Below are 26,425 nucleotides of genomic sequence, written 5' to 3'. Positions count from 1 at the left end.
AGGAAGGAAGGAAGGGAGGAAGGAAGGAAAGAAAATGGCACTGGATTTTCCTGACTAAAATGTTCGCATGTAGACAGCTGCAAGACAGCTTTCTAATCTTCCATCCCTTATAGTTGCGTGATGCTTTCAAGCTACAGGGTGCTTTCAGGTGTCATTGTTTTATACTCAAATGAGCCCTAAGCCTCGGTATTACTACCATTCCCACTTTATAGATGGGGAAATTGAGCTTAGAGTGATGAAGAGATTAGTCTAAGTTTCCAATCTAAGGTCGCAAAGCAAGCAACAGGCTGGCGGTGCAGCATTTACTGAGCTCCTGTTGTATGCCAGACACTGTGCTAGTGCTGCAGGCACAGAGGGGGATAAGGTGCTACACCCGGTGGTCACTAACCAAGACTCTCCTTTCCTGCATCTGTCTCCAGGATCTCCTCTTGGCTGGGGCTGGCCAGAGCAGGGCAAGTTATGCAACTCAAAACAGTTTGGCTAGCAGGGAATACTGTTGGCTCCTTATCACTCAGGATTGTTCCCAGGGCTCCAGAGGTGTAGGGATGCAGTGTGGCTTCTCCCCACGGAGCAGTCTCCACCAGTAGTCACAGGCTTCTGCTCCTTTAGAAATACACAGCCTGAGAAAAAGAGATTCTAAAATCTCCCAGCCAAAGCAATTGCTTTGGAAGTATTTTCTTTTCCTAATTCATATGCTTACTTTGAAATTAGGTTGGTATCTGTGTCAGAGCTGGGGGGAGGCATTGTTCCTGAGCTTGTCACTAACAGTGTAAAGCAGCCACTGTAAATCATTTTGCAATGATTTTATTCTTTAGTTAACAGTTGAGTCTTTTTTTTTTTTTTAAGATTTTTATTTATTTACATGACAGAGATAGAGACAGCCAGCGAGAGAGGGAACACAAGCAGGGGGAGTGGGAGAGGAAGAAGCAGGCTCACAGCAGAGGAGCCTGATGTGGGGCTCGATCCCATAACGCCGGGATCACGCCCTGAGCCGAAGGCAGACGCTCAACCGCTGTGCCACCCAGGCGCCCCAACAGTTGAGTCTTTTTTTAGCCCACCTCAGGCTGTATCAGCTTGACCGTCTACCATAGAACTCCCTGGTTAACCACCTAGAGCTAGGAAAGAGGCATGTCCACTTCACACTGATGGGTCTCTGCTTGAGCTCTGCTCATGGGATTCCCAGATTCCTTTCCTCTCCTTCCACCACCACTCACTACCACCACAGAACAGGAAAGCACGTGTGGGATGGCTGAGCAGAGACATGTGGGCATTCCACACAAGCTAATAGTTTTGTATACCTGCAAACAAATATTTTTAAAATACTAATACAGGGCGCCTGGGTGGCGCAGTTGTTAAGTGTCTGCCTTCGACTCAGGGCGTGATCCCAGCGTTCCGGATCGAGTCCCACATCAGACTCCTCCGCTGGGAGCCTGCTTCTTCCTCTCCCACTCCCCCCTGCTGTGTTCCCTCTCTCGCTGGCTGTCTCTCTGTCACATAAATAAATAAAATCTTTTAAAAAAAAATAAAATACTAATACAACAATTGTTTAGGAGCCAAAGCGAGAAAGAGAAAGGAAAGGAGTGCTGGCCCTGCTCTGCCCCCATCTTGCACACTTTCCTAAGGAAAACCTAAGCCTTGCAGCAATGGAACCCACCCTTCTTAGAAGTGACTGTAATGACTATCTTTGTTACCTGAGCATGCTCCTTTGAGTTTCTCATCCTTCACCCCAGCAGCTTATCAGCCAGTCCTTACTTCCTCCCTTATTCTTCTTTAGCTTTCTTGTTTCTCCTCCAGTAGCATGGATAGCAAGACCCACTCCTTCACTTTCATGACTCACTCCTTCACTTAGTTTAAGACTCTGCTCAATTATCACCTTCTTAAAGAATACTTATCTGACCCCCAAACTAAAAATTCTCTCTGTGTCTTATACACACACACACACACACACACACCCCATACCCTTATCGTGCTTTATTTTTATTCATAGTACCTATCATTATCTGTAATTGTTTTTTGTTTCCACTGTTTGTTTATTGATTGTTTATTGTTTGTTCTCCCACTAGAATGTAAGCCACAAAAGCAGGGAATTTGTCTCTTTCTTTGTTGACACAATCAGTGCCTGGATCATAGAAGGCACTAAATAAATAAGTATTTGAATGACAAATGAATTGAATGAAAGGATGAATGAATGAATGACATCACTACTGTCTCTGAGAAGAGTTCTGGGAAATAAAGTCTCTCTATTCTCATTGCAGTTCTAGTGATGTTTTGCTCTCTTGTAGATTGGAACCTTAGGAAGATGGTCACCACTTGGTCAGTCCTGCACTCACTTCTCTAGAGAGTCTGCACCATTATAATCATCACTGCCCTGCTACCCCCTTTCAAGGAGCTTCTCCTTTTTCCCAGGGTCCAAGCATCACCTCCATAAATGAGGCACACTAGCTCAGAAAGACAAGCCAGATTGCCCCCAACACTGTGAGCTATTGGAGATTACCCTCATGCCATTGTTGATTTAAATACAGTGGCTAAATGACTCTGCACAGTTGTTCCTGAGCAAACTTTGTCCACTCTGATTACTTATCCTAGTTATTAACATCCTGTACTACTCCCATATTCAGAAGCTAGACAACACTGATTGCCAACTGGCCCGGGAAGGCCAAGATATCACAGTTCCATAGTTTTTGCAGGGGTCTTTGACATTTTTGGAGTCACAGCACTCTCAAGAATCTGATAAAAACTAAGGACCTGTCCCCCTCCTCTACCCCATTAGAATAGACCTATGCACATACAGATGGAGTTATATACAATTTCAGGGGGTTCCCAGAACCTCTAAAGTCCATCCTGCTCAAGAACAGACCATATGAGGGCCATTTAGAAAGGAACAGTTCTGGCCTATAGGTCAGGGCCTTAGTGTGACTGGGGAGGATCTAGAGGACTAAGCTGGAACATCATTTTCCTAGGTCTCTACTTTAGATATTCTATGTCTGTTTGTGTGTTAAAGTGTTGCATTCTCCTATCTTAAACACATTTCCATTTTGTAACCTTGTTTTTGGGTTGAATTCTGAGAAGGACTGCGTTAGGCATTACCTTATTTTCAATCATTTGGCTCTGTTAGTTTTTCCTATTATTGTGGGCCTTCCACAAGAGCCCAGTAAATGGTGTCACTACTTGTGGCCACAGGAGGGCAGGGCAAGTCCAAACACTGAATGTGAATGCTGACCACAGCTTGGCGGCAGTGAACCAGTCCTTCCTCGTCCTCACCACACAAACACTCAGAGGCGCACTCCTGTAACCTTCTTATTTCATACACATCAGTGGGACCGTCTCATTCAGTGCCCAGTGCCCTGCTCGCTAGTCAAGATGGGAGCTGCTCTTCAACATCTGAGGAGAGACAGGTCTCTTCCCCATTCCCCAGGTTTACCACATTTCTTTTTTTTTTTTTTTTAAGATTTTATTTATTTATTTTTGAGAGAGAAAGGGAGAGGGAAGAAGAGAGAGCACGAGTTGGGGGTGAGGGGCAGAAGGAGAGGCAGACTCCCTGACGAGCAGGGAGCCCGATGTGGGGCTCCATCCCAGGACCCTGGGATCATGACCTGAGCCAAGGGCAAAAGCTTAACCAACTGAGCCACCCAGGTGCCAGGTTTAGCACATTTCATTGTATCTGTGAGAAACACAGTTCTCTGCCTTTGGTGTTCTTACATGTTATGGTGGGGAGAAAGCAGTCGCCAAGGGAAGTGATGGGGAGAGAAGTTTTTTAAAAAAGGAAAGCACCTTCTTATCCTGTAAGAGCAAATCATTTTGTTGATGAGAGAAAAGGAAGAAAATGCCATTTGTTGGACGTAGGCATCCCATTCATAGATAATCATCTCACTTTTTATGCCTCACTATAACTATGAAATAGGTTGTACTACCCCCACTTTGTCCAAAGTCACATAACTATTGCAAGTTGCAATTCAAATCCTGCTCTTTCCATCACATCCCACCATTTTCATAAACTCACGGAAAGTGAAGAAAACCCTTCTGAAGAAACAGATTAGCAAGAGTAATTAGTATTGCCCAAATGAAGTCCACAGATACGCAAGAGTTGATGATTAAACCCAAATAAAGGAGGATATAATTAAACATAACTTCCGGGACAGAGTCAGTTTGGAGCTGAGTTTTGGGGGAGGAGTGAGCCATGGATTGACAGAGTAATAAAAGCTCTAAGGAAGGAAGGAAGTCATGTGGCAAGGAGACTAATTTAGTTGAAGCAGAAGAGTTACAGGAAAACGTAGTGAGAGCTGAGGAGGGGGAGCAATTGTTGAACTCAACAGGCATTTGCTAAGCTTCAGCTGTAAGCTAGCTAATGAGCTAGGGAATGGGGAATGAATAGGCATATAGGATCTCCACAGGCAGGGGTGGGGAGGAACCGTATGAGCCATCACAGAAGGGAAGAGTCGGGTATTTGAGGAATAATGAGTAGAATCAAGTGTACAGGGTGAGTAAGGGGAATAAAGAAAATGTCCAAGGAAGGCAATATGTGGTCTTTAGCAAAGGAGGGAACTGATGAAACCATGTTTTAGAAAAATTAACTGGTAGTAGTACATAAGAAGTACTGGAGGGGGGGTGCCTGGGTGGCGCAGTCGTTGAAGCGACTGCCTTCGGCTCAGGGCGTGATCCTGGGGTTCCGGGATCGAGTCCCACGTCGGGCTCCTCGGCTGGGGGCCTGCTTCTTCCTCTCCCTCTCCCCTGCTGTGTTCCCTCTCTCGCTGGCTGTCTCTCTGTCACATAAATGAATAAAATTTAAAAAAAATTTTTTTAAAAAAAGAAGTACTGGAGGGGAAGGAATGGAATTGATAGGACAGCTAAGACACTACTGCCATGATCCAGGCACAAGGAAAGGAATGCCTGAACCAGTGACAGAGAAAATGGATAAAAAGTTCTCCCCCTAGTGTGTTCTGGTTTCCAGATTCGTCTTTAGCTTGGCCAATGTGACTGTCCCTGAGAAACTGCTGACTCCCTTCTGAGCCTGCAAAACTGTGGACTCAAATCTGAAGTACGGAGCCTCTTTGGGGATTACATGAGAACTTTTGCAAATGAAGAAGCTCTGTGGATCTCCCAAGAACCTGTAGGTTAAGAAATTGGAAAAAACTTCAGGAACATTGATGGGGTGTCTGCAGGGAAGGCTGGCATTTTCCTTCATAAAGGCAGCACATTTCAGGCTTGGTTCTTCAGCTTTGCAGGATCAGAAAGTTGATTCTGTCAGCAGCATCTCAGAGATAGACTCACCTTACCACTGAAGACCAAAGTATAAGTCAGAATATCTTAGATGGAGAACCATAACCACCATAACACCAAGAACTGCAGAGACTTGACAAACACAGCCAGGGCCAGCATGCCCTCTCCTCTGAGTCACATTCAGATGGGCACTACCTGCGCCTTCTCCTCTTGCTTCCTTTCTCTGTGCTCCATTTCTGGCCAACCCTTTCCCCTTCTAATGGACACATTCATTCTGTGGATAAGCCAGTCTCATCCATAGGCTATAGCCAAATCTTGCTCTGGTCAGTAAGCCATTCTCTTTTCTTAAGGTAACTATTTTTCATTGGCCTCACCACTCTGTTGATATTGTAGTATAACTATCTAAGGAAAGTCCTGTTTTTCTATTTCCAGGTTTTTGGTGGAAGATAAGTTGCTGTGGTCTCCTTATACTGCCGTGGTAGGAGTTTCTATTCTTCCACTCTTTCCCTGGGGAAAAGAAAAGAAACACTTATTTCTCTTCTGCAAAATCTGTTGTTTGAAAGCTAAACCATATTATCCTCTCCACTTTTGGAGAGCCTTCGCTCAATTCCATTTCTTTCATTTTGTATCTGCCTTCTCATGCTTTAATAATGATATGGCCTTTCTGAAGTTATGGGTTCAGTTCTTTCCATACTTGTTACTCAAATTGAAGCCCAGGCCTCAGGCTTAGAAAAATTAAATTACTTCTTGTTTTGCCTCTGACAAAACTCATGTAATTAAAAAGATACTTTCTCTTTACTCACAAGGAACATTTCTTGGGTGCTGACTTCACATTTATCACAGTAGTACCTAAAACATAAATGTGGCAGATGACAGTTTGAGGAGGAATGGTCAAGAATAACATAGCTTTATAAACTTCTTAAGGGAAAAGAGTATCATATAATCTTTGTGCTGTGTACAATATTTCATCTTCTATATAGTACACAATTAAAATTACTGCTTGATAGAATGAATGAAATACATGGTTAATGAATCCTCAGAACTGTTCATGGAAGATGGCAGAGTTTTAATCATACTGGTCAAAGAGAAATGCATTTGGAGACCCTTTTCAGCCACAGAATAAGTCATTAAATATGACATGAAGTCATCTGAGTCTCACCACACCTCCCCTATGTGGGTACCAACACGCTGGACTGAAGCCCTTTGTTCCCTGTGGAGAGTCAGCCACCTCTGCCGCCTTGTCCTCAGGAATGTCGTTCTAGAAATAAACCAGCCTTCTCCCTGGGGTCTATGAGTCATACACAGAAGTTAATTCATCAATTTTCTTAGCCTCTTTGTAAAAGTATTTGAGAGAGCCCCTCATGGTAAGGAGAAAAAAAATCAGGTTCCTCTTAGGTTTCTTTCCAGCTCTTGCCTCATTTCCTCTCTCTCTGCTTCCTCTACTACCTTATATATGGCTTTTACTGATAACCTTTACCTGCAGACCCAGACCCCGGTTCCTGAGCAAGTGTTGCCTAAAAGAGGAAGTAGACCAGCGAAGCCTCATCACCCCACATACCCAGGTCCATTCACTCAGATTTGGAATCAAATCACACTCTACTAGACCATTTCTGTCTTCCTGGCTGGTAATCACACTTGTGAGTTACAGCATGCCAATGACAAATGTGTATAATCTATGTCTGAGATGAAGCCCAGGAGTGCACTATTTTTTTTCTTTTACTTTTTTAAAAAATTTGATTTTTATAGCAGAAGTAATAATTGAATACATTTTTCCTGTGAAATAAGAGCTGAAGAAGCGGTGCCTGGGTGGCTTAGTTGGTTAAGTATCTGCCTTTGGCTCCGGTCATGATCCCAGAGTCCTGGGAGCGAACCCCATGTCATCGTTGGACTCCCTGCTTAGCGGGGAGCCTGCTTCTCCCTCTCCTTTTGCCGCTCCCCTCTGCTTATGTTCTCTCACTCTCTCTAATAAATAAACAAATAAAATCTTTTTAAATAAATAAATAGGAACTGAAGAAGCTGAAGCTCCCCCTCGTTAACTAAGTATTTAACTTGCATTGCTCTATTTTTTTTTTTTGGCTGTTTTTGTATTCCAGAGTGTTTTTTATTTTTTTTTATTTTTGTTAAGATTTTATTTATTTATTTGACAGAGAGAGTGAGAGAGCACAAGCAGGGGGAGCAGCAGAGTGAGAGGGAGAAGCAGGCTCCCCGCTGAGCAGGGAGCCTAACTTGAGGCTCGATCCCAGGACCCTGGGATCATGACCTGAGCCCAAGGCAGACGCTTAACCATCTGAGCCACCCAAGCACCCCTCCAGAGTGTTTTTTAAATACAGTAAAATTCAAACAGAAGAGAAGTACAAATAATAAAAAAGAAACATATTTTAGAACTCTGCCCTGTTTCCACTCCTGCCCACCATTAACAGTTTGATGGTAGCCTTCCAGACCTTTGTAAAAGGCATTTACATGCATATGTATGTACTTAGGCCAAGGGTTTCATTTTTATTTTTTTTAATTTTATTTTTATATAAATGGTTCATACTATACATCTATTCTACAACTTTACTTATTTACTTACCGTCTCTTAGCTTTCCCTGCCAGTACATTTAACTTAACTTAGTTTGTTAGCAGCTGCATAATTCTCCAAAGGTTGAGTGTGCCATAATTTATTTAAACATTCCCCTGTTGGTGGGTATTTGAATTGCTTCCTGTTTGAGGTTATGATTATTTGTTATTACAACAATGCTGTACTGGACATCTTTGAATATGTGTCCATATGTACTATCTAAGAATGTCTCTAAGCTAGATATCTAGGGGGTAGAATTGGCAGTCAAAAAATGGGTACATCTAAATTTTTACATTTTTCAAAGTTTACAATTAAAGAATTAAACACTTTACCCACTAATTCCCTTTCTTCTGCAGAGAGTTCTATCCTGGGAACTGACATTGACCTCCAGACTATAGACAATGATGTTGTCAGCATGGAGATTTTCTTCAAAGCCTGGCTACATAACAATGGAACAGACCAAGAACATATCCATCTTCTACTTCCTTCACAGTGTTTCAGCAACATTTCCAGATCCAGAGATGATTCAAGTACGCACCCCAAAAGACATATTATATAGGCTATGATTATCCTAGTCTTAGATTCAGACTGTAGATTTGTGAGTCATCAGAATACACAGTAGTTGAGGTTTAGGGACTGGAGGAGGCTGTGCAGTGTAAGCACAAGGAGTAAGAAAAGAATTTCTAAAAAGTAACCACAGTTAGAAAAACTGAACCTAATTAAGCCTAGACAGCAAGGGTCAATTAATTTAGGAGCAAAGACTTAGATACCTCAATAATAGGGCAGCACCTAAACTAAATAAGAGCACAGTGAATCATATATTTTCCTCAAGTTTTTCATTTTGAATTGTAGTAGATATTATTGATCTAATAACTTGAGGCATCCTGGAACCTCAACAATTATCAACACGGCCTGTGAGAAGGTAAAGAACCAAGATTAAATAGAGATCTTCTGGATAGGAGGACACCAAACTGAGGTAAACGAAAGTAACTACAGAGGCGGGCCCCACGGAGGACAACTAGTAGCCCAACTAGTAGAGGCAGGAGTTCAATGAGCAATATGGGTATAGACTCCCACCACCAAAGGGGAAGACACATGGTGATCCTTTCTTTCTGGGGATAGCCATCAGATCTTTACCCACCCACCCCTCCCCACACTCCCATTTCAACCTAGGGCCTGGGATGCCTTTGATGACTTACCTTGATTTCAATCTGTCTTTCCTTGGTGTGTAAATCTTCCCTGGACCTCCTTTCCACTCCTTTTGTCCAAGGCTGATGGTGACAATTCCTCCCTGTCCCATCTTCTGGAATCCACTTCATATCTATTTTTCCCCAAGCACCATGTTACCTCCTTTTCTGCATTATCCCATTGCATCTTCACCCACCATCATGAAGCAGGTACTGTTACCATATGTCATTGAATCTAAGATGCTGTCAGTTATGAGATACACCATTACTTTATGTACAACTAAGAAAGAAAAACCCTGCCAATTAAACATGACACAGTGCTTTCTTATCCCTTAGAAATATTATTTTGTCCTTACTAAGAAGTTAAAATAGTAAGTAAGTGTTTGGATTGTGTGTCTGGCCAATGGCAATTGTAAGACACATATAGAGATGTTAGTATGTGGGGAGAAAAATGTGTCTTAGAATCAATTAAATACCAATATTATCTCCCTGATTTACAGATGAGAAAACTGAGACTTGGAGAAATTAGACATTTTCCCAGGACAGCACAGAAAAATTAATAGCAGAATTTGAAGTTAGTCAACTCCAGAGCCCACTCTTAACTCTTAAGATTAGAAATCTGTATTTTGTACATTTGACTATACTCAGCCCAGAAAACACTCCTCAAACCCAGGTCTGTCTCCTCCAGAACCTGGACCCTTACCTACTACACAACCTGCTTCACTCTGGGCAGTTCTAAACAAAGATGCTGCCTCATACTGGGCACTTCTCTCAAAAGGAGGGCTGGGGCCCTCCAAGGCTGGGAACTCCAGCAACCAGCCTTTCTTCACCTGTTGTACAGCACTTTCCCACGGTATAGTTGAGAATTTCTCTACCTTTCCCCTCCCTCTTTCCATGGCTTTCAGTACCAGGGTCAGAGCCAGACTCTTTATCTCTATCTGCAGTCATTTTTTGGAAATCCGCAGGTCTTCTGGGTGCATGGTGAAACTTAGATCCAGATTCACCAGCTCTTCTGCTAGGGAGGCCTACACTGGAATCCAGATGATCAGGTGCACTTGGAGTGAGGTCTAGGGAAAGTAGCCCTCCTCCAGGGTGGGTGTGACCCACCTGAGAGTTTATACAACTGCAACAAAGACCAACGCCTATCTGTTGTTTTTTAAAAAAAACTGGTGCATTACCACACTGGATTCCTGGAAATGTGGCTCACTATAAAAAATGAAACAAAACAATACAGAATGCTGAGCTCTCCTACTCTAGAATCTTTTGAGGACTGCTTCTCAGATGTTCACTCTGACTCCTTACAAGTTTCTCCACCCACTCCACCTTCTTCTGTAGCTGCCCAGGGCCCTTCACCCACTTCTCTAGGTGCTTCCCTCAGAGGCCTCCTTCTGACAGAGTGCACATTCAGCTTCAGATGAGTGTCTTTTCTCATTTCATGGGTTCAGGGTGGTGAGAAGCACACCTGATTCTAGACTCAAGTCCTGCTAAGACAGCTTTCCCAGCTTCAGAACACTGTTGAGACTATAGTCCCAGTAGTTCTCAGCCCTGGCTGCAGTAAGAATCACATGAGGGACTTTTTAAAAATACTGGTATCTGGGTTCCCTCTCCAGAGATCCCAATTTCACTAGTGTGAGGTAGGGCCCAGACATCAGTACCTTTTAAAAGTTCCTTAATAAAAAGGTGATTCTTATTACAACCAGAGTTGATAATTGCAGCCAGATGAATACAGCTCTCTAGTTCTAAAGCCCAGATGTCTAACAATGGAGAAGTCAGGCACAGAGGAAATGAGGGGAGTCCTAGGCCAAGCCCCTCCTACTGACTTCCTGGGCTCTGAGACAGAGCAGGCCAAGACTGTGTTACCCAGAATTAATGGCTACGTCTGGTTGCTGGGCCCAGGAGGGCCAGCTGGATCTGACCTCTATTCTGCCATCCTATCTCTTTTTCTACATTATTTCTGCTTTTATTTTTACATCATGTTTGTTAACAGTATTCAAACCTGGGATACAATTTATTGAAACATTTTGTAGTCTCAAGGCTGCAAGCCTTGTGCAACAGCACATCGTACACTGTGGCATGTGAATGTCCCCGCCAGCGCAGAACCTTAATACAGAAGGGCATAATACCTTGAAGAATAATTCATACCTGGGTGAAGCCCCCTCAGAACTGTTGTCTCTTGCCACAATGATGCTCCAGAAGGTTCTACCCTCAGGTTTCTTTGGGGAATTAAAAAATAAACCATTTTAGGAACTTATTCCTCCTCCTCCCCTGAATGTCCCTAGAAGAGCCCACAGAGAAACAGTAGCTGTCAGCTGACTCCCTGACTTCTGCTTTCCTGCTCTTCCTTCATCTGACCTATGGTCTTGCCAAAGCTTAGCCACAGGGAAGCAGGAGAGGCAAGATTTCCATCTGTGATTGCAAAGGGCCTCTGCAAATCATAGTGTTACCTGTCTCCTCCACAGAGGGCCCATGTTCCTCTCAGACTGGACCACAAGCCAGATCTCTCACTATGAGGCAACTGCTCAGCCAGCGCAGAAGTAAAACAAGTGAAAACCATATCAGATGTAGAAAATAAGTTAACCATTGTATTGAGCAATACTGTAGGTCCAGACCTGCTCTGCCTTTCCAAACCAGTCATACTTTCCCCTTTCCACTCCCCTACCTCCTCCCAAGCCTTACTTGCCTGGTGGATGTGGAATGGGTAGCAGATGTTGTCTCTTAATCACATAGCCTGAGGTAACTTGTGACAAACTATCCCTCCCCCAATGTCATTTTTATTGTAGTGTGCCTGAAATGTGATCTCCAAGAGCGACTCCTCAGCCCATCCCTGCTCCCTGGCACAGCTGACGGCTCCTTGAGAATGGATGACCCTAAAGGAGACTTCAGCACACTCTACCAGATGGCCTCCCAGTCGTCAGCCTCTCGTTACAAGCTCCGGGTGATCAAGTATGGGAGAAGGGAACTTTCCCAATCCATGCAAATGCCTATTCTTCCTGATTCCAGCTAGGAAGTCCAGAGGTAGAGGGCATCTCCAAGTTTCAGGGAGGTGGGAGTCAGTTCCAAAGCAGAAACTACAGTTATGGGAGTGAAAGTGCAAGCTCCGGCTGCTCAGTATGTGGAGATGAATGGGCAGATGGTGGAAGATATGCCTCAGTAGGACATTCTGAAGACTGGATGAGGATTGGAAATCCAGAAAGTCTCTGAACACAAAGAAAAACAAGATCAGCATTGTTTATCCATTCAGCAACTGTGTATTGAATACCTTACTATGTTTGGGCATCAGGACAGAGGTCTGACCTTCAAGGAACAAGGGGGTAGATAGGATCTACTCCTGCCTTGCCATGTCTCTAAGTACTAGAATTCTGCTTCTGAGGAACCAGTTCTTGGGTAGAATTAGCAATGATGGCAAAGACCACTTTTACTGCTTCCTAGTTCCTATCACAGTGTCTGTGCACAAGTATCTGAGTGAGCTTGTCCATGGGTTTGTGACTGCGGATGCTGCTGGGGAACTTTCTTAAATTTATTTTCTTCTTTTTTTTTTTTTTTAAGAGAGCAAGAGTGAGTGGGGGGAGGTGCAGGGGGAGGGAGATAGAAGGAGAGAATTAATCTTAAGCAGGCTCAATGCCCAGTGAAGAGTCCAACACAGGGCTCAATCTCACAACCCTGAGCTCATAACCTGAGCCAAAATCAAGAGTAGGACACCTAACTGACTGAGCTACCCAGGCACCCCAGTTCATCCTCTTCTTAAATGCATCCTCTCTCAGCACTTGCCACAAGAGAGCCAGGACTGGGATGCAAATGGTTAGCATACTATCATGTTACATGGCTATTACAGTAAGGGTGTTCTGGGAGTGTCCCCAGAAAAGTTACTTGGAATGGAATAAGCTCAGGAGAAGAAACATCCATCAGAGTCTAGATAGCTTTTCATGATGATGCTTCATTCATTGATTAATAGGCTTTGAGAATCTGCTATGTGCCAGATACCTTGCCAGGTGCTGGCCATGCTGAGGTGAATAATTCACAGGCCCTAACCCAAAGGATTTCAAAATAGAGTCTTAGACATAAGCTGAATTTAAGCTGATCTGGTGTCAAGGTTCTACATATCATTGAAGAGACTTTAACTGCCATTGTCTCTTGCCAGGGCTCTAAATTCCAGTGGGATCTGCGAGTCATTGACATATGGACTGCCCTTCATCCTCAGACCCACAAGCTGTTGGCAGCTGGACTGGGATGAACTAGAGACAAATCAGCAGCACTTCCATGCCTTGTGTCACAGCCTGCTGGTGAGTATGCATGTCCCCAGGTGAGGAAGAAGAGTGGTAAGGCACCAATCACAGAAAAGTAGCTAGCTTAATCCTGCCCTGATCCCAAACCTGACCCAATGTTCAAGAGGACAGGAAAAAAATGGAAATACTCTGAAATGTGGATTAAATATGACTTTTCTTTGTTGTTTTCATGCTATAGAGAATACTTCCTGTACTCAGTTATACAACACTAAACTTGAAAATCCCTAATTTTGTACATTTAAATGGAAACAGGGTATTTTTCTTAAGTAACTATATTTTAACACTTCTCTAACACTGGGCTGGACATTATGGTTTATTTAAATGAAGAACACCCAGACTGTGCCAGACATCTTGCTAAACTGTAGATATTCAGTGGTAACATGACAGACATTATCCATGGCCTCAAGAAACTTACTCTGTAATAAAAGAGACAGATTATATATATATATTTATATATATATATAATGTATATATATAATTATACTTGAGAATTTTATATATACAAATTACATAATTATAAAATGTAATTATATATATAAATACTTAATTGTGAGAAGTTTATGAAGGAAAAGAAGAGGCTGCTGCCAGAAAGCCTCTCTGTGAAATTGATATTTAAACTGAGACCTGTCAGTTTATGAGAATGAGAATTAGGCAGGTGAAGGGTGGCAGGAGGAGAATGCCTGGGAAAGGCATGTGCAAAGACCCCAAGGCTGGAAAGAGCTGAGAGAAGAATCAAGAATGGAAGGGCCACTGTGACTGAAACAAAGAAAGCAAGGGAGAGAGAGCCAAAAGGTGGACTGGAGAACTGAGCAGGGGTCAAATCATGCAAGCTTTGTAGGTCAAGTTAAGGACCTTGGACTTTAAGTGCAGAAAGAAATCATGAGAGATGATTTGAGTTTTTAAAAGATTACTTAACACCAAACGTGGGGAATGAACTGGCAGAAGGTGAAACAGGAACAAGAAAATGAGGTGGGAGAGGATTGCTGTAGTCTGGGCAAGAGATGATGGTGGCTTGGACTAGAATGTTGAAGTCAAGAAAAGTAAACCAATTAAAGACATATTTTAGGGGCGCCTGGGTGGCTCAGTTTGTTAAGCATCAGACTCTTGGTTTCAGCTCAAGCTGTGATCCCAGGCTCGTGAGATGAGTCCCNGCAGCTTTCGGGAGGTGCCTGCTGCCCTGTGCCCCGTGGGTGCCAGTACAGGGACCTCTGCCACGGGGTCCGATGGACGAGCTTGGAGCTGGAACTGCAGGCCTGGACTGGGATGCGGAAGCAGCTGGGTCACACTCGGGGCCAAACCTCCCCTCCTCCCTCCTCCTCCCTCCTCCTCCCTGCTCCTCCCCCTCTGCTCCTTCCCCTGCTCCTATGCTCTGTCACTCTCTCTCTCTCTCTCAAATAAATGAATAAAATCTTTAATTTAAAAAATGACATTTTAGAGAGAGAGTCAGAACTTGGTGAAGGATTGGATGTGAGGAGTGAGGAAGAGGAAGGTATCAAATAACTGCTTGGTTTCTGATTGAATATCTAAGTAGATATCCATTTCCTGAAATGGAAAAAAATAAAAAAGCTTAAAAACATTTAGAAAAGAGCATGAAACACTTAGAAAGCAAAATAAAACAACTGCAAATATAATCGAGGACAGGTCTAACTGCGAGTGGAAATAGAGGAACAGTTTGACCTAGTAGCATATGGGTGACCAGACCAGCACAGCAATGTGTCTCTTTCACTATCAGAAGCAGGCTTCTTTTTTCCTGTTTCAAAGCCCACACTCCCTTTTAGGCCCACCCACAAAGTTCCTGTTTCCTATCTGAAGAACACCCATCCCCTGTCTTTGCAGAGCAGAGACAACAGATACATCCTGACTGTCAGAGCCCAACAGCTCAGTTGACACTTTACTCCACCCCATTCCTCAGGATTTCAGAGATGCCACATCACTCGGGAGGAATTTCCCTCAAGTGGCTTCCCTACATTCTTATAGTACATGATATTTTAAACGACATTTGAATTTTAATTCACTGCTAGAAGGAGTGTAAATTTTCTAGAAAGTGATGGCTACTTCAAAACTTTAATTCGATTGCTGGGAGAGTACATAGCACAGAAAAACAATCAGTGAAGGGAGCAAAGATATATATACTAGCATGCTTACCTCAGTGTTATTTACAGTGGTAAAAAATTCGAACAACCTGAATGTCCTAAATAGAGAAATGGTTAAATTGAAATAAGGGAAAGGTTATGGGATCAACAATTCAGCCAAACAATGAAATATTATGTAGCCATTAAAAATAAGGATGAGAAAAAGTATTCTACTCCTTCATAGTTTTCATATATAAATCAGACTCTTCCTGCCTCTGAATTTGGCATTTGAGCATCTGATATTCATTCATTCATTCATTCCTTCAACAAATATTTATTGAGTACTATATGCCAGGTACCATTCTAAAGGCCAAAGAGACTTATTTATCACTCCTCTATCATGGAAACTCACAAGTATGTGATTGACCCACCACTAATAGATTACCCATGTTTTGGAGCACTTACTAGGGGCTAGTCACTTAACCAAGTGCATCGGATACTTTATCTCACTTAATTCTCACAATAATTCTGTGACATAGGGATTATTGTCCCCATTTTTACACATGTAGAAGACTGAAGTCTACAGAGATCAAGTGACTTACCGAAAGTCACATAGCTACCAAAGTGGCCAAGTCAGAATTTGGAACCTAGTTCGTTGACTACAAAGCCTATGCTTTTAACCTCCTTGCTAAATTCCCTACTCCGGATGTAGCCAGATAAACACAGCCTACAAGCCTGAGGCTGATTCTCCCCTCATGTACCACCCCAGGCTTCTGTACTTCGCAGGACTTGAATTCACTTGAAATGATGGAGTACTTGTAATAGCTCCTCACCCATCTTGTGTTACTGTTGTCTCCTTTTCTGGAAAAGACAGAACATTCTCCTTTTCTGGAAAAGACAGAAGCAAAACAGTGTTTGAATAGGCTCTTCCTTGGGGCGCCTGGGTGGCACAGCGGTTAGGCGTCTGCCTTCGGCTCAGGGCGTGATCCTGGTGTTGTGGGATCGAGCCCCCCATCAGGCTCCTCTGCTGTGAGCCTGCTTCTTCCTCTCCCACTCCCCCTGCTTGTGTTCCCTCTCTCGCTGGCTGTCTCTATCTCTGTCAAATAAATAAATAAATAAAATCTTTAAAAAAAAAATGAATAGGCTCTTCCTTCTTTGCTTTTCACATGACATATCTGAGCAGCAAAAATCCTGAAAGGCAGTGTGTTATAGAAGGGAGAATTCCCCACAAGCCTCTTCTGATGCATTCAACAAATCTTTTTCCGGTACCTACTATGTGATAAGACCTTATTTAGAGTTTGAAACTTCTGATCCTATATTTACAAGTTTTCAGCACTTCTCTAACTCCTCCTTGGTTTTCTAGTCTTTCTTATACCTTTTTCATATGGTCTTTTAAAATCTGATGTCCTCAGCTCCCTGTGTAACTCTCATCTTCTGTTTCTTACTGTGATGTTTCCCCTCCAGCTAACTTCTCATTCTAACTTCTGTCTTTCTGTTAATAGCAGCGCCGCCACTGTCTGCTCACCCAGCCTTGAAACCTCAGTGACCTCCAGCCTTCTCATCCTTTACACCCACTTCATCACTAAGTCATATAAGTTTTCTTCTCGTAAGATGAGTTGTAACTGTCCTTTCCTTCCTGTTCCCACTGTTTATTCTCCCCAAGTCTTCTTCATTAAACTCCTAACTAGTTTCCCTACCTCCAATCTCTCCCTCTTCTAATTTGCCCTAATTTGTGGTCCTAATTTGGACCACATTAATCTTCTTGAAGTACTTCCCTGACTGCCACATGTTTTTCGGAGGTGCCAATACCCAGCGACGTAAGCCTTGCCTGTTCTCTCCCCGCAGCATCTGTTGCGTGTTTTCCTGCTCTCCGTTCTTATCATCACTATCCTATTTCAGAGTCTGTTTACCTCTTCCCTATGATGTTGCAATAATATCTTGTCTCAGTGCCTTTAGTGTTTCCCTTCCCAGTCCATTATATATACTGCCACCAGATTAATCTTCTTGAAACACAGCACTGATCCTGCCACCCTTCAGCTTAAAGATATTTTGTGGCTTACTGTTGATTATAAAGTCCATATTCCTTAGCCAGTATTCAAACTTTAGTCCATTTCCCATCATCCCCTTTCATGCCCCATAGGGTCCAGCCAAATTAATATACAAACTTTAAATTGCCACACCTTTGACCCTTTGTTCATATTGTCCCTTCTCCTCTCTCACGATATGTTCAAACCCTACCCCATCCTGAAAAACTCAGCTCAAATGGTACTTCTGCAATGCGGTTTTTCTGGATCCCTTTATTTATCATTAGACCTTTGTGTGCTCTATTTTCTTTTTAGGGAAAAGCATATTTTTATTAGCTTTTCAAATATATGATCTTATGGTTTGGGTTAAAGTCTGTGATATAAGTCTGACTACCCAGACTCCAGAATAACAGGATTGCCTTTTCCTGGCATTTCTACCACATTCCCATTTTACCAACTGATTTCTCAGCCTTAGTCAAAGTTAGGTTAAGAGTAGAAATTCTCCCTTTGTTACCTCTCTTTTTGGGGAGTCAAGGCAAGGCAGCTTTCTAATCTATTGTGGTAAAATGTAGTTTGTATTGTACATGAAAAGCATGAGCTTTGGAATCAGACGGCCCTAGGTTCCTGACAGCTTCATTATTTCCCAGCTGTGTGAATTCAGGTAACATACTTAACCTCTCTATGCAATAGTATATTCATTTATTTGAAACTTTAAAAAACCTAGTGGCCCCATTTGGCTAATCTCCGCATAAATGGTATACAAAGAAGCACTATCCAGAAGCCAAAAAGTAATCTTAAAATTTATTTGTGCTTTCAAAGAACACCAAAGAGGAAATAGTTCATAACCCACAATGAGATTTCTCAAATACTCTTCCTTCACTCCTCAATTATATCTAACCAGGAGCTATTCCTGGTTAGAGGCTTTCTCACACACACACACTCAAAAAAAAAAAAAAAACACTAAAACTCTGTCTACATCACCGGTTCCCGTTCCTCTACCTTCTTCCTCCCTCTCTCAGCTATACACATATTCTATAGATTGGCTTAGCCCCTCTGACATAGTCTATCTCCCCCTCAGGGTCCTGTCTCTCTCTTCCTATTTAAAAGATCCAGAAATAGAATTCACAAGGCTTCTCCTTTTGTGAGTAGAAATAGAGTGGGGAAGAACAAAAAAAAGGGAGAAGGCGCATGACAGACACACATTAGTAACTCTTGTCCCTGTCACATGTTAAATAGAGACAACAAGATATATCTCATATAGTTTGTAAGATGATTAAATAATATTGCATGTTTAAAGCACCTAGCTTATCAGAAAGAACGAATTCTCAACATTTGCTGCAACATGGACGGCACTGGAGGAGATAATGCTAAGTGAAATAAGTCAAGCAGAGAAAGACAATTATCATATGATTTCTCTCATCTATGGAACATAAGAACTAGGATGATCGGTAGGGGAAGAAAGGGATAAAGAAAAGGGGGGTAATCAGAAGGGGGAATGAAACATGAGAGACTATGGACTATGAGAAACAAACTGAAGACTTCAGAGGGGATGGGGTGGGGGAATGGGATAGACTGGTGATGGGTAGTAAGGAGGGCACGTATTGCATGGTGCACTGGGTGTTATACGCAACTAATGAAACATCGAACTTTACATCGGAATCCGGGGATGTACTGTATGGTGATTAACATAATATAATAAAAAAATCATTAAAAAAAATAAATAAAATGTATTAAGATTTGAAAAAAAAAAACACCTAGCTTATGTCTGGCATATGATTTGCATGTGGTGGTTGGTTAGCAGTTCTATGATTTACATTTCTTTCTCTTTTTTTTAATAGATTCTAATTTTCTGGAGATACTTTCCATTTTTTCACCTATTTTTTAAAAGATTTTATTTATTTATTTATTATTTATTTATTTATTTATTTATCAGAGAGAGAGACCACAACCAGGGGGAGCAGAGGGAGAAGCAGGTTCCCCGCTGAGCAAGGAGCCCGATGCGGGACTCGCTCCCAGGAACCTGGGATCGTGACCTTAGCTGAACGCAGACGTTTAACCTACTGAGCCACCCAGGCATCCCTTTTTCACCTATTTTCTTGAACATACTAATCATAGCTATTTTAAAGTTCTCGTATGCTGATCCTGATACCTGGATCACCTGTGGCTTTGTTTTAGCTCTCTTTTTTTCTTCTGATTTTCAGGCATGTGGTCTTGTCTTTTGGTGCATTTGGTAATATTCTAATGAAAGATGCTCAGTGTGTCTAAATAAATTGCAGAGGCTCCAATCGGTATTCCTCTAGCAAGGGTCCATCCTGACCTGCACTATGCAAATAGAGTGGTGACAAATCATCCTATTCTACTCAGAAGCTGTACTGAGTCCAGGCTGGACTGCAGTCTCACTAAGGCTCAGTCTACACCTTGTTTGCTGCTGGCCTTCCATGATTTTCCACTGAAACCTGGTATATTCTGTGCATCCCCTTCCCTTGGACAATCCCAACTCACAAGTCTGTTAAAATACTCTGCTTCTAAAAGCTTTCTCTTGGGTGTTTTTGCCTCCTGCTTCCTGTAGCCCCCATATTTGATAAACGTGCTGAGTGAAAATTTGGTTTGAGCACCCACCCCAGCCCTGGCTGGTCCCCACCAGAAGATCTGCTGGTTTTTCTGTTCTCTTGCAAGTGCTTCAGCATATGCAAATCCTAGATTCTCAGCTCCCACCTGCTCTCCCTCCAACTCAGAATTAACATGCGCCTTCAAGGTAAAAGCAGTTGCAGTAATTTCCTCATCTCTCTGGATTCTTCCCTCTCCAGAAACTTAGCTACCTCTCATTTTTATTGTCTCAGCACCTCCTCACTGCCTTCAGACAAATGGTTTCTGTATATTCCAACTTTTCTAGTTGTTCTAGGCAAGAGAACCAGTGTGCCTGTGGCCATTCCGTCACACTCAGATGCAGAAGGAGATGTTTATTAAATCTTCATTCCCCACTTCGCATCCCTTATTTGGCTAGACAGCCTGTAATACATTTTCTGGTTTACTCTCAGCCAGTTGGCTGACTCCACCAAGTTTTCATTTTCAGGTTCCTGGGTTTCCTTACAATTATAAGCATAGCTCAGTTCATTCAATGCTGTCTCTTCCTCTCCCCCTTCTTTTGGAGTAGTTCTTCTGAACAAAGTCCACACTGCCATAATTAAATTCTAGTCATTAGTGCCAGCCCACCAGTCCTCATCAACTATAAATGTTACGTAACTTTTCTAATTACACTTTACACAAGCTCTAAATCTTAGTCAACTACAACCTTAAGTGTTATTCCATCCCCTGATTTTCTTACGTGAGAACTGACTGTTATATCTTTCCATCCTCCTCATAGATTATTTTGTTTTATTTGAGTATTTTACTTCATTTTCCTCAAAAGAATATCACTTCATCAGATAAGCAAGGCTCTTAATAAACCCATTCCCTGGCCCTTCCTGGAAGATGTATGCCATCCGTCCATTCCCATAAATTTCACTCTTAGATCAATCCAGACCACAGAAAACAATGTGTTTTTACTTCATTCTGTGGAACTTTTATAGACCTATACCTAAGAATTATAAATTACTTTTAATTTCACAAAATTTAATAAATATTATCGAATAATTATTCAATATATTTTTGTTAAAAAATTTAACACTTCGTGGTGCCTATTGTGTGCCTGAAGCAGTTCTAAATACTTTACAAATATTAATTTATATAATCCCCATAACCATCTGTTGAAGTAGGAATCATTATCTCTGTTTTACAAATGAAGAAATTGAGGCTCAGAGAAGTTAAGTAGTTTTCCAAGATTACACAGGTAGTAAATGGTAGAGCCAGGATGGAATTTAGGTTGACTCCAGGACCCAAACTTTTAACCACTCTAAAGCCATATGAAACTCATTATCATACTGATTGCAGGAGTTCTCTGAAATACATTCACTGGCTCCATAAGATAACTTCTAAAACACTTTTATCAGGAAAAGCTGTGGAGTCCCTTTTAGCAAAAGTGGGTGGTTTGCATTTCTCTGAGCTTACCTAATCTTGGCTCTTTTATTGCCCTACCCTTATTTTTCCTTTGCCCAATCCCTTGTGTATTTTATCTTTTTTGTGTTGTTACATTTTTCTAAACTGGCATAACTGCTTTGTGGAATATGGTAGAGAATATATACACACACACACATAAAAGTAATTTTTCTAAGTATTTATGAGATTAATCTATCCATCACCAGGAAAACATAATTTCAATTACCAAATTCTACTGTGTAGTCCCAGTTATGTAGCTAATGACTCACTTTCCACATCCTCATTTCTCTTACAAAGTCATGTCTGTATGAACTAGAAAAAGAAATGAAAATACCACCTAGGTCTTTCAATTTCCTACTTAAAATGTCAGAGTCTCTGGAGACACATTCCAGAGCTTTACAAGCCATGTCTGCCCTAATTGGCCACAGAAGTGACAGAATTCAAGCCAGGATGTGTCCAGCAGGAGGTCTAGCTACATAGGCAATGACCTGGTTGGGCTGTAAATGGGTGGGGAAATGGAAAGTCCTTGGTTACATTAGGCAAAGAGTCAAGAACAAGAATCCAAGTTGAGAGTGGGGTGATAGCAGGTCAGGAGCCACAAAAAAAAAAAAAGGAATGAAGTTAGAGTGTTGGGCTGCAGGAGAAACAGACAGATGCTAGAATAGACAGCAGGCTAGCATGGGATCCATGGGCTTCTTGTGACCCAGCCTTGTCTGTTTCTCTTGCTTCATCTTTTACCATGCCCCTTCCATCCTTTACTCCAGTCACACTAATAAATTGCTAAATGTCCCCCAAATATGCCAAACTGTTCCATACCTCCATACCTTTTCTTCATGCTGCTCCCTTCCTTTTGCCTCTACCTGACAAATATCTACTCATTTTTTTCCAGATTCTGCTTAAATACCTTCACTGGGAAGCTATTCCTGCCCCCACCACATCCTGCCCCCACTCATCTTTTTTGCCCTTTATCCCACTCTTGTATCTGGTTCTCACATCTATCCTGATCTTCACAGCAGTGATAAAGGGTATGAGGCTGAGCCTCAGCATTCTGGTGTGAGAAATGTCATATTATTGTATTTTTTTCTAACCCAAGTTTAGAAAATATTAATCCCCAAGAACTAGGATGTTGACACACCCAATATCTTTACGAGTGCTTCTCCCTGGCTCATACTCAGAATCCTAGAGCCCTAATAGTCCAGAAAATGTGGGGAGTGGCCCTCTGGTCTTCAATACACCTCCAGTACAAGTTGAATAGAAGTGGCAAGAGCAGACATCTTTGTCTTGTTCCTGACCTCAGGGGCAAAACTTCTGGTCTTTCATCACTACTTATGATGTTAGCTGTGGGATTTTTGTAGAGCCCTTTGTCAGGTTAAGCTCCACTCTGTTTCTAATTTGTTCATGAAAGGGTTTTGGATCTTATCGAATACTTTTTCTGTATCCTTTGAGCTGATTATGTAGTTTTTGTCCTTTATTCTAGAAACATGGTGTATTACATTGTTTGATTTTGGGGTATTAAACCAACTTTGCATTCCTGGGATAATTCTCATGTGGTTGTGATAAATGCAGTTGATCCTTGAACAACATAGGGAGTTAGGGGTACCAGCCTCTCATGCAGTAAAAAATCCATGTATAACTTTGGACTTCCCAAAAACTAATTTCTGAATTTGGTCCCAGGACATCATATTGATGGCAGACCAAGGACGTGCTGGTTTTATGAGATTAAAGATTTTACCTGCTATAATAAATTCCCATCCATCCGAGCAAGGCCTATACTGGTTTCATTAAACTTGTCCTTTCTACTTCTGTCTCCCCGTTAGCTATATCCTCTTCCTTTCCTTTACTATCTGTAAAGGATCCCTTTGGCTGCAACTAACAGAAAACCAATCCAACTCTAACTTGAGTAATTAAGAGTTCATTTTTCTGATATAACAAGAAGTGTGGGGACAGACAATTCTGAGACTGATACTATCAAAGACCTGGAATCTTCGCGGTTTGTCACTGCAGCATCCATAGCAAATATGCTTCATCCTTATGCCTGTTCCTCATGTGCCTATTGCGCCTTAAGACCTGGTCCTGTCCTAGGGAAAAGAGTACAGTCAAGAGGCAAAAAGCCTGCCAGCATATTACAAAGCTTTTCCAGAAGTCTCACAGCAACTTCTGCTTATGTCTCATTATTTAAATCTCGGTCACGTGTCACCCCAGATCAATCACTGAAAGACTGAAAAATATGTAGAGAGAAGAAGGGAGAGGGGTGGGGCAGTAGTGGCCAGTCAACCAACAGTGGTTACCACACTTTCTTTCACAGCCTTAGAAATTAGAAGTTAGGGCAGAGGTGGGGGAGAAAGAGCTTGGAGTATGGCATGCCCTTCAATGCCCTTCAACTCTGCCCCTGTCCATACCTGTTCTAAACAGAATCAGTCCCCACCTTCTGAAGTCTAAGCTCCCTAGCAGCATCTGTAGCAAACACAACAAATACAGACACATTTTTACCTGCTTTCTGGTAAATTCAGCATCTAACTCATTCTTCTTATTTTAGAATTAGCAAAGGGGGGGCGCCTGGGTGGCACAGCGGTTAAGCGTCTGCCTTCGGCTCAGGGCGTGATCCCTGCGTTATGGGATCGAGCCCCACATCAGGCTCCTCCACTATGAGCCTGCTTCTTCTTCTCCCACTCCCCCTGCTTGTGTTCCCTCTCTCGCTGGCTGTCTCTGTCAAATAAATAAAATCTTTTAAAAAAAAATGAATTAGCAAAGGGGCACCTAGCTGGCTCAGTCAGTACAGCACGTGACTCTTGATCTCGGGGTTGTGAGTTCAAGTCCCATGTTGGGTATAGAGATCACTTAAAAATAAAATCTTAAAAAAAAATAGAACTAGCAAAAGCATATTTTATCATCTGCCATCATTAAGCATTGTTCAATTTGAGGAGCCCAATAGCTAGTCTTCTGAGACATCCCCATGTCTTTTCTTAGCCTCGCATACCTGCCCTGGCAGCTAACCATTTCCATCACAGGTACAACTGCCTGTACCTACAAGTCAACCCATGACCTGGGTAACATGTTCAAGCTTGGATCCTGGAATTCAGATCTCTAGTGCCATTAAGCACTATCCAGGAAGGGGTTAGAAATTCAGAGTCCAAAATAAGGGCCTTAAAGTTCAACTTCCCTATCTCTCACTTTCCCCAAATGCTCCTGGGAATTACAGATAAATTAATATCTTTATCAAACTCTAACAAGTGTATATGTCTCTCTTCCTTCCAGAGCCTTCTGCTAACCTCTCTGTAAATCAGCCCAGATGTTCTAAGGCATTCTGTAAAATCCTTTCAACTCGATCTCTTGCCAGTCCTCTGATATTCCACACATCAGGAGTTACTTTTGAGAGGCTTCATTCAATCCTGCATACTATTTCTCTAACAGAAACTTAACTATTGTCTCAAAATCCATAGGCTCAAATTCTAGGGATCATAATTTTTCTTGTGCAGCATTCAAAGTTTCTTAGTAACCCTACAGTATAGCAGTCATGAAATTATTCCATAACACCAACGTATAAGAAATGTCACATTGCTTTTAAAAAAAAGTCCAAAAAAGGTCCATTGTCATGGTTTTAGCCCCCAGGGACTTGCTACAGTGACAGATATTCTATTCTCTGTGGAGTCTTAGAAGGGTGACCAACCACCCCCATTTGCCCATGACTGGGGGGTTTCCTGAGATGTAGGACTTTCAGTACTAAAAATGGACAAACCAGAACAGTTGGTCATCCTAAATGCTGAGCTAACATTAATGTACAAACCTTCCCTTTACTACCTTATAAGCTCTCATGGGGCAAGGAACATGTCTAATGAATTTCTATATACTCATGCCTAGTGCTTGGGATATAACAGGCACTGAATACATTCTTAATAGATAAACAAATTCGCAAACAATGCATAAACCAGCATAAAAATTGAAGATTAAATAATTGTAATAATCCAAGTTTGATCCACATAAGAAGTTACTTGAACCAGTTGAAATGGAATGCCCTGCCACTTGCTACTTATCCCTTCCAGAGAACATCTCTTCCAGGCTTAAAGAGGCCATGTCCTCAGAGCAAGGGCAAATCCCTCCACACACAAAAATGCACCATGATTTCTACATCATCTATTTACAATTTAATGGATTTGAGAAGGGTCAGGTAGACTTTCCATCGCATTTTGGATCTGTTCTTCAAGAAGACAGCACATTACCAGGTATAAGCAAGGTGTTAAGAAAACATAAACTTCTGAAGGTACCTACCACCTGCCCAGCCTACCAGACCTCCTCAGAGTTCTGTGCTGCACAAAATGACAACACTGCTTTTAAGTGTCCAGAACCTTCCACACCACCTCCAGCCCAGCGCATTCCCCCTGGGGTATAACACTAATGCTACAGCAAGGCTTCTCATGTGCTTCACTATGTCACTTTCCAGTGTCTTCCACAAGGCACTGATGTTCCTTTATCCCCTAACATCCTTTATCCCCTAATATTTCCTCTGTCTGCCTTTGCTCTCGTTATTTCTTCCAACTTTTTGTATAAGTTAAGAGTGGAGTAGAGCTAGTATGCTTTCTTTCATTTTCTGTAGCAGGGAGGTTGTTATGTTTGTGCCAGGTGTAAGTGGTGATCACCTCCAGCAAGAGGACACAATTTTCAAATGATTCTAACAGTTCTGACTCCACATTTCTTGGAGCTTAGTGGTTTTCCTTGAAACACTACCACAGCAAATTGCCTTATTCCCATGCCTGATTTAAAAGGGCACACCTACAAAATCAGTGGATATGTCCACATGTCTCTTCTCCTTACCCATGGCACATGGCAAAGAGTCACCCCTCTGTTCTGAAGTAGCTTTCACTCAGAGTCCTGCCCCAGAATTCCGACCCTTCTTTTTGTCCTGTGACGGTTGGGTTGATCTCAAGGGCCCTGTCCCCCATGTACCTACGCTTTTCACTCCCTGCTCTCTCCTCCTCCTCTCGCTTGGCAGGTGACTTTGACCACCTTCTTAAACCCTTTCTGTGTATTCCAGAGATATTCCCTTAGCCAG

General features: G+C 42.2%; 1 protein-coding gene and 1 long non-coding RNA gene across 2 annotated transcripts in view; one reads left to right on the top strand and one right to left on the bottom strand.

The window, feature by feature from the left end:
• The window catches only part of M1AP (meiosis 1 associated protein), a 55,839-nt gene extending 42,571 nt beyond the window's left edge, over positions 1-13,268 (top strand). The window contains exons 5-7 of the mRNA XM_034659424.1: positions 8,134-8,307; positions 11,745-11,907; positions 13,103-13,268. Of these exons, the coding sequence (XP_034515315.1) occupies positions 8,134-8,307; positions 11,745-11,907; positions 13,103-13,268 (503 nt within the window). The remainder of the gene's footprint in view (positions 1-8,133; positions 8,308-11,744; positions 11,908-13,102) is intronic.
• Positions 11,853-16,279, bottom strand: LOC117801997. The gene is made up of 3 exons (XR_004624971.1): positions 16,153-16,279; positions 15,393-15,438; positions 11,853-12,161 (listed from the first exon to the last, which is right to left on the bottom strand). It is a non-coding gene; the product is annotated as an uncharacterized LOC117801997 (long non-coding RNA).
• Positions 16,280-26,425: the final 10,146 nt, after the last annotated feature.

The sequence above is a fragment of the Ailuropoda melanoleuca genome, chromosome 4 (assembly GCF_002007445.2).
Source record: "Ailuropoda melanoleuca isolate Jingjing chromosome 4, ASM200744v2, whole genome shotgun sequence".
Taxonomy (NCBI): Eukaryota; Metazoa; Chordata; class Mammalia; order Carnivora; family Ursidae; genus Ailuropoda; species Ailuropoda melanoleuca.
Note: the sequence above shows the minus strand (reverse complement) of the source record. Positions and strands in the feature narration are given on the sequence as shown.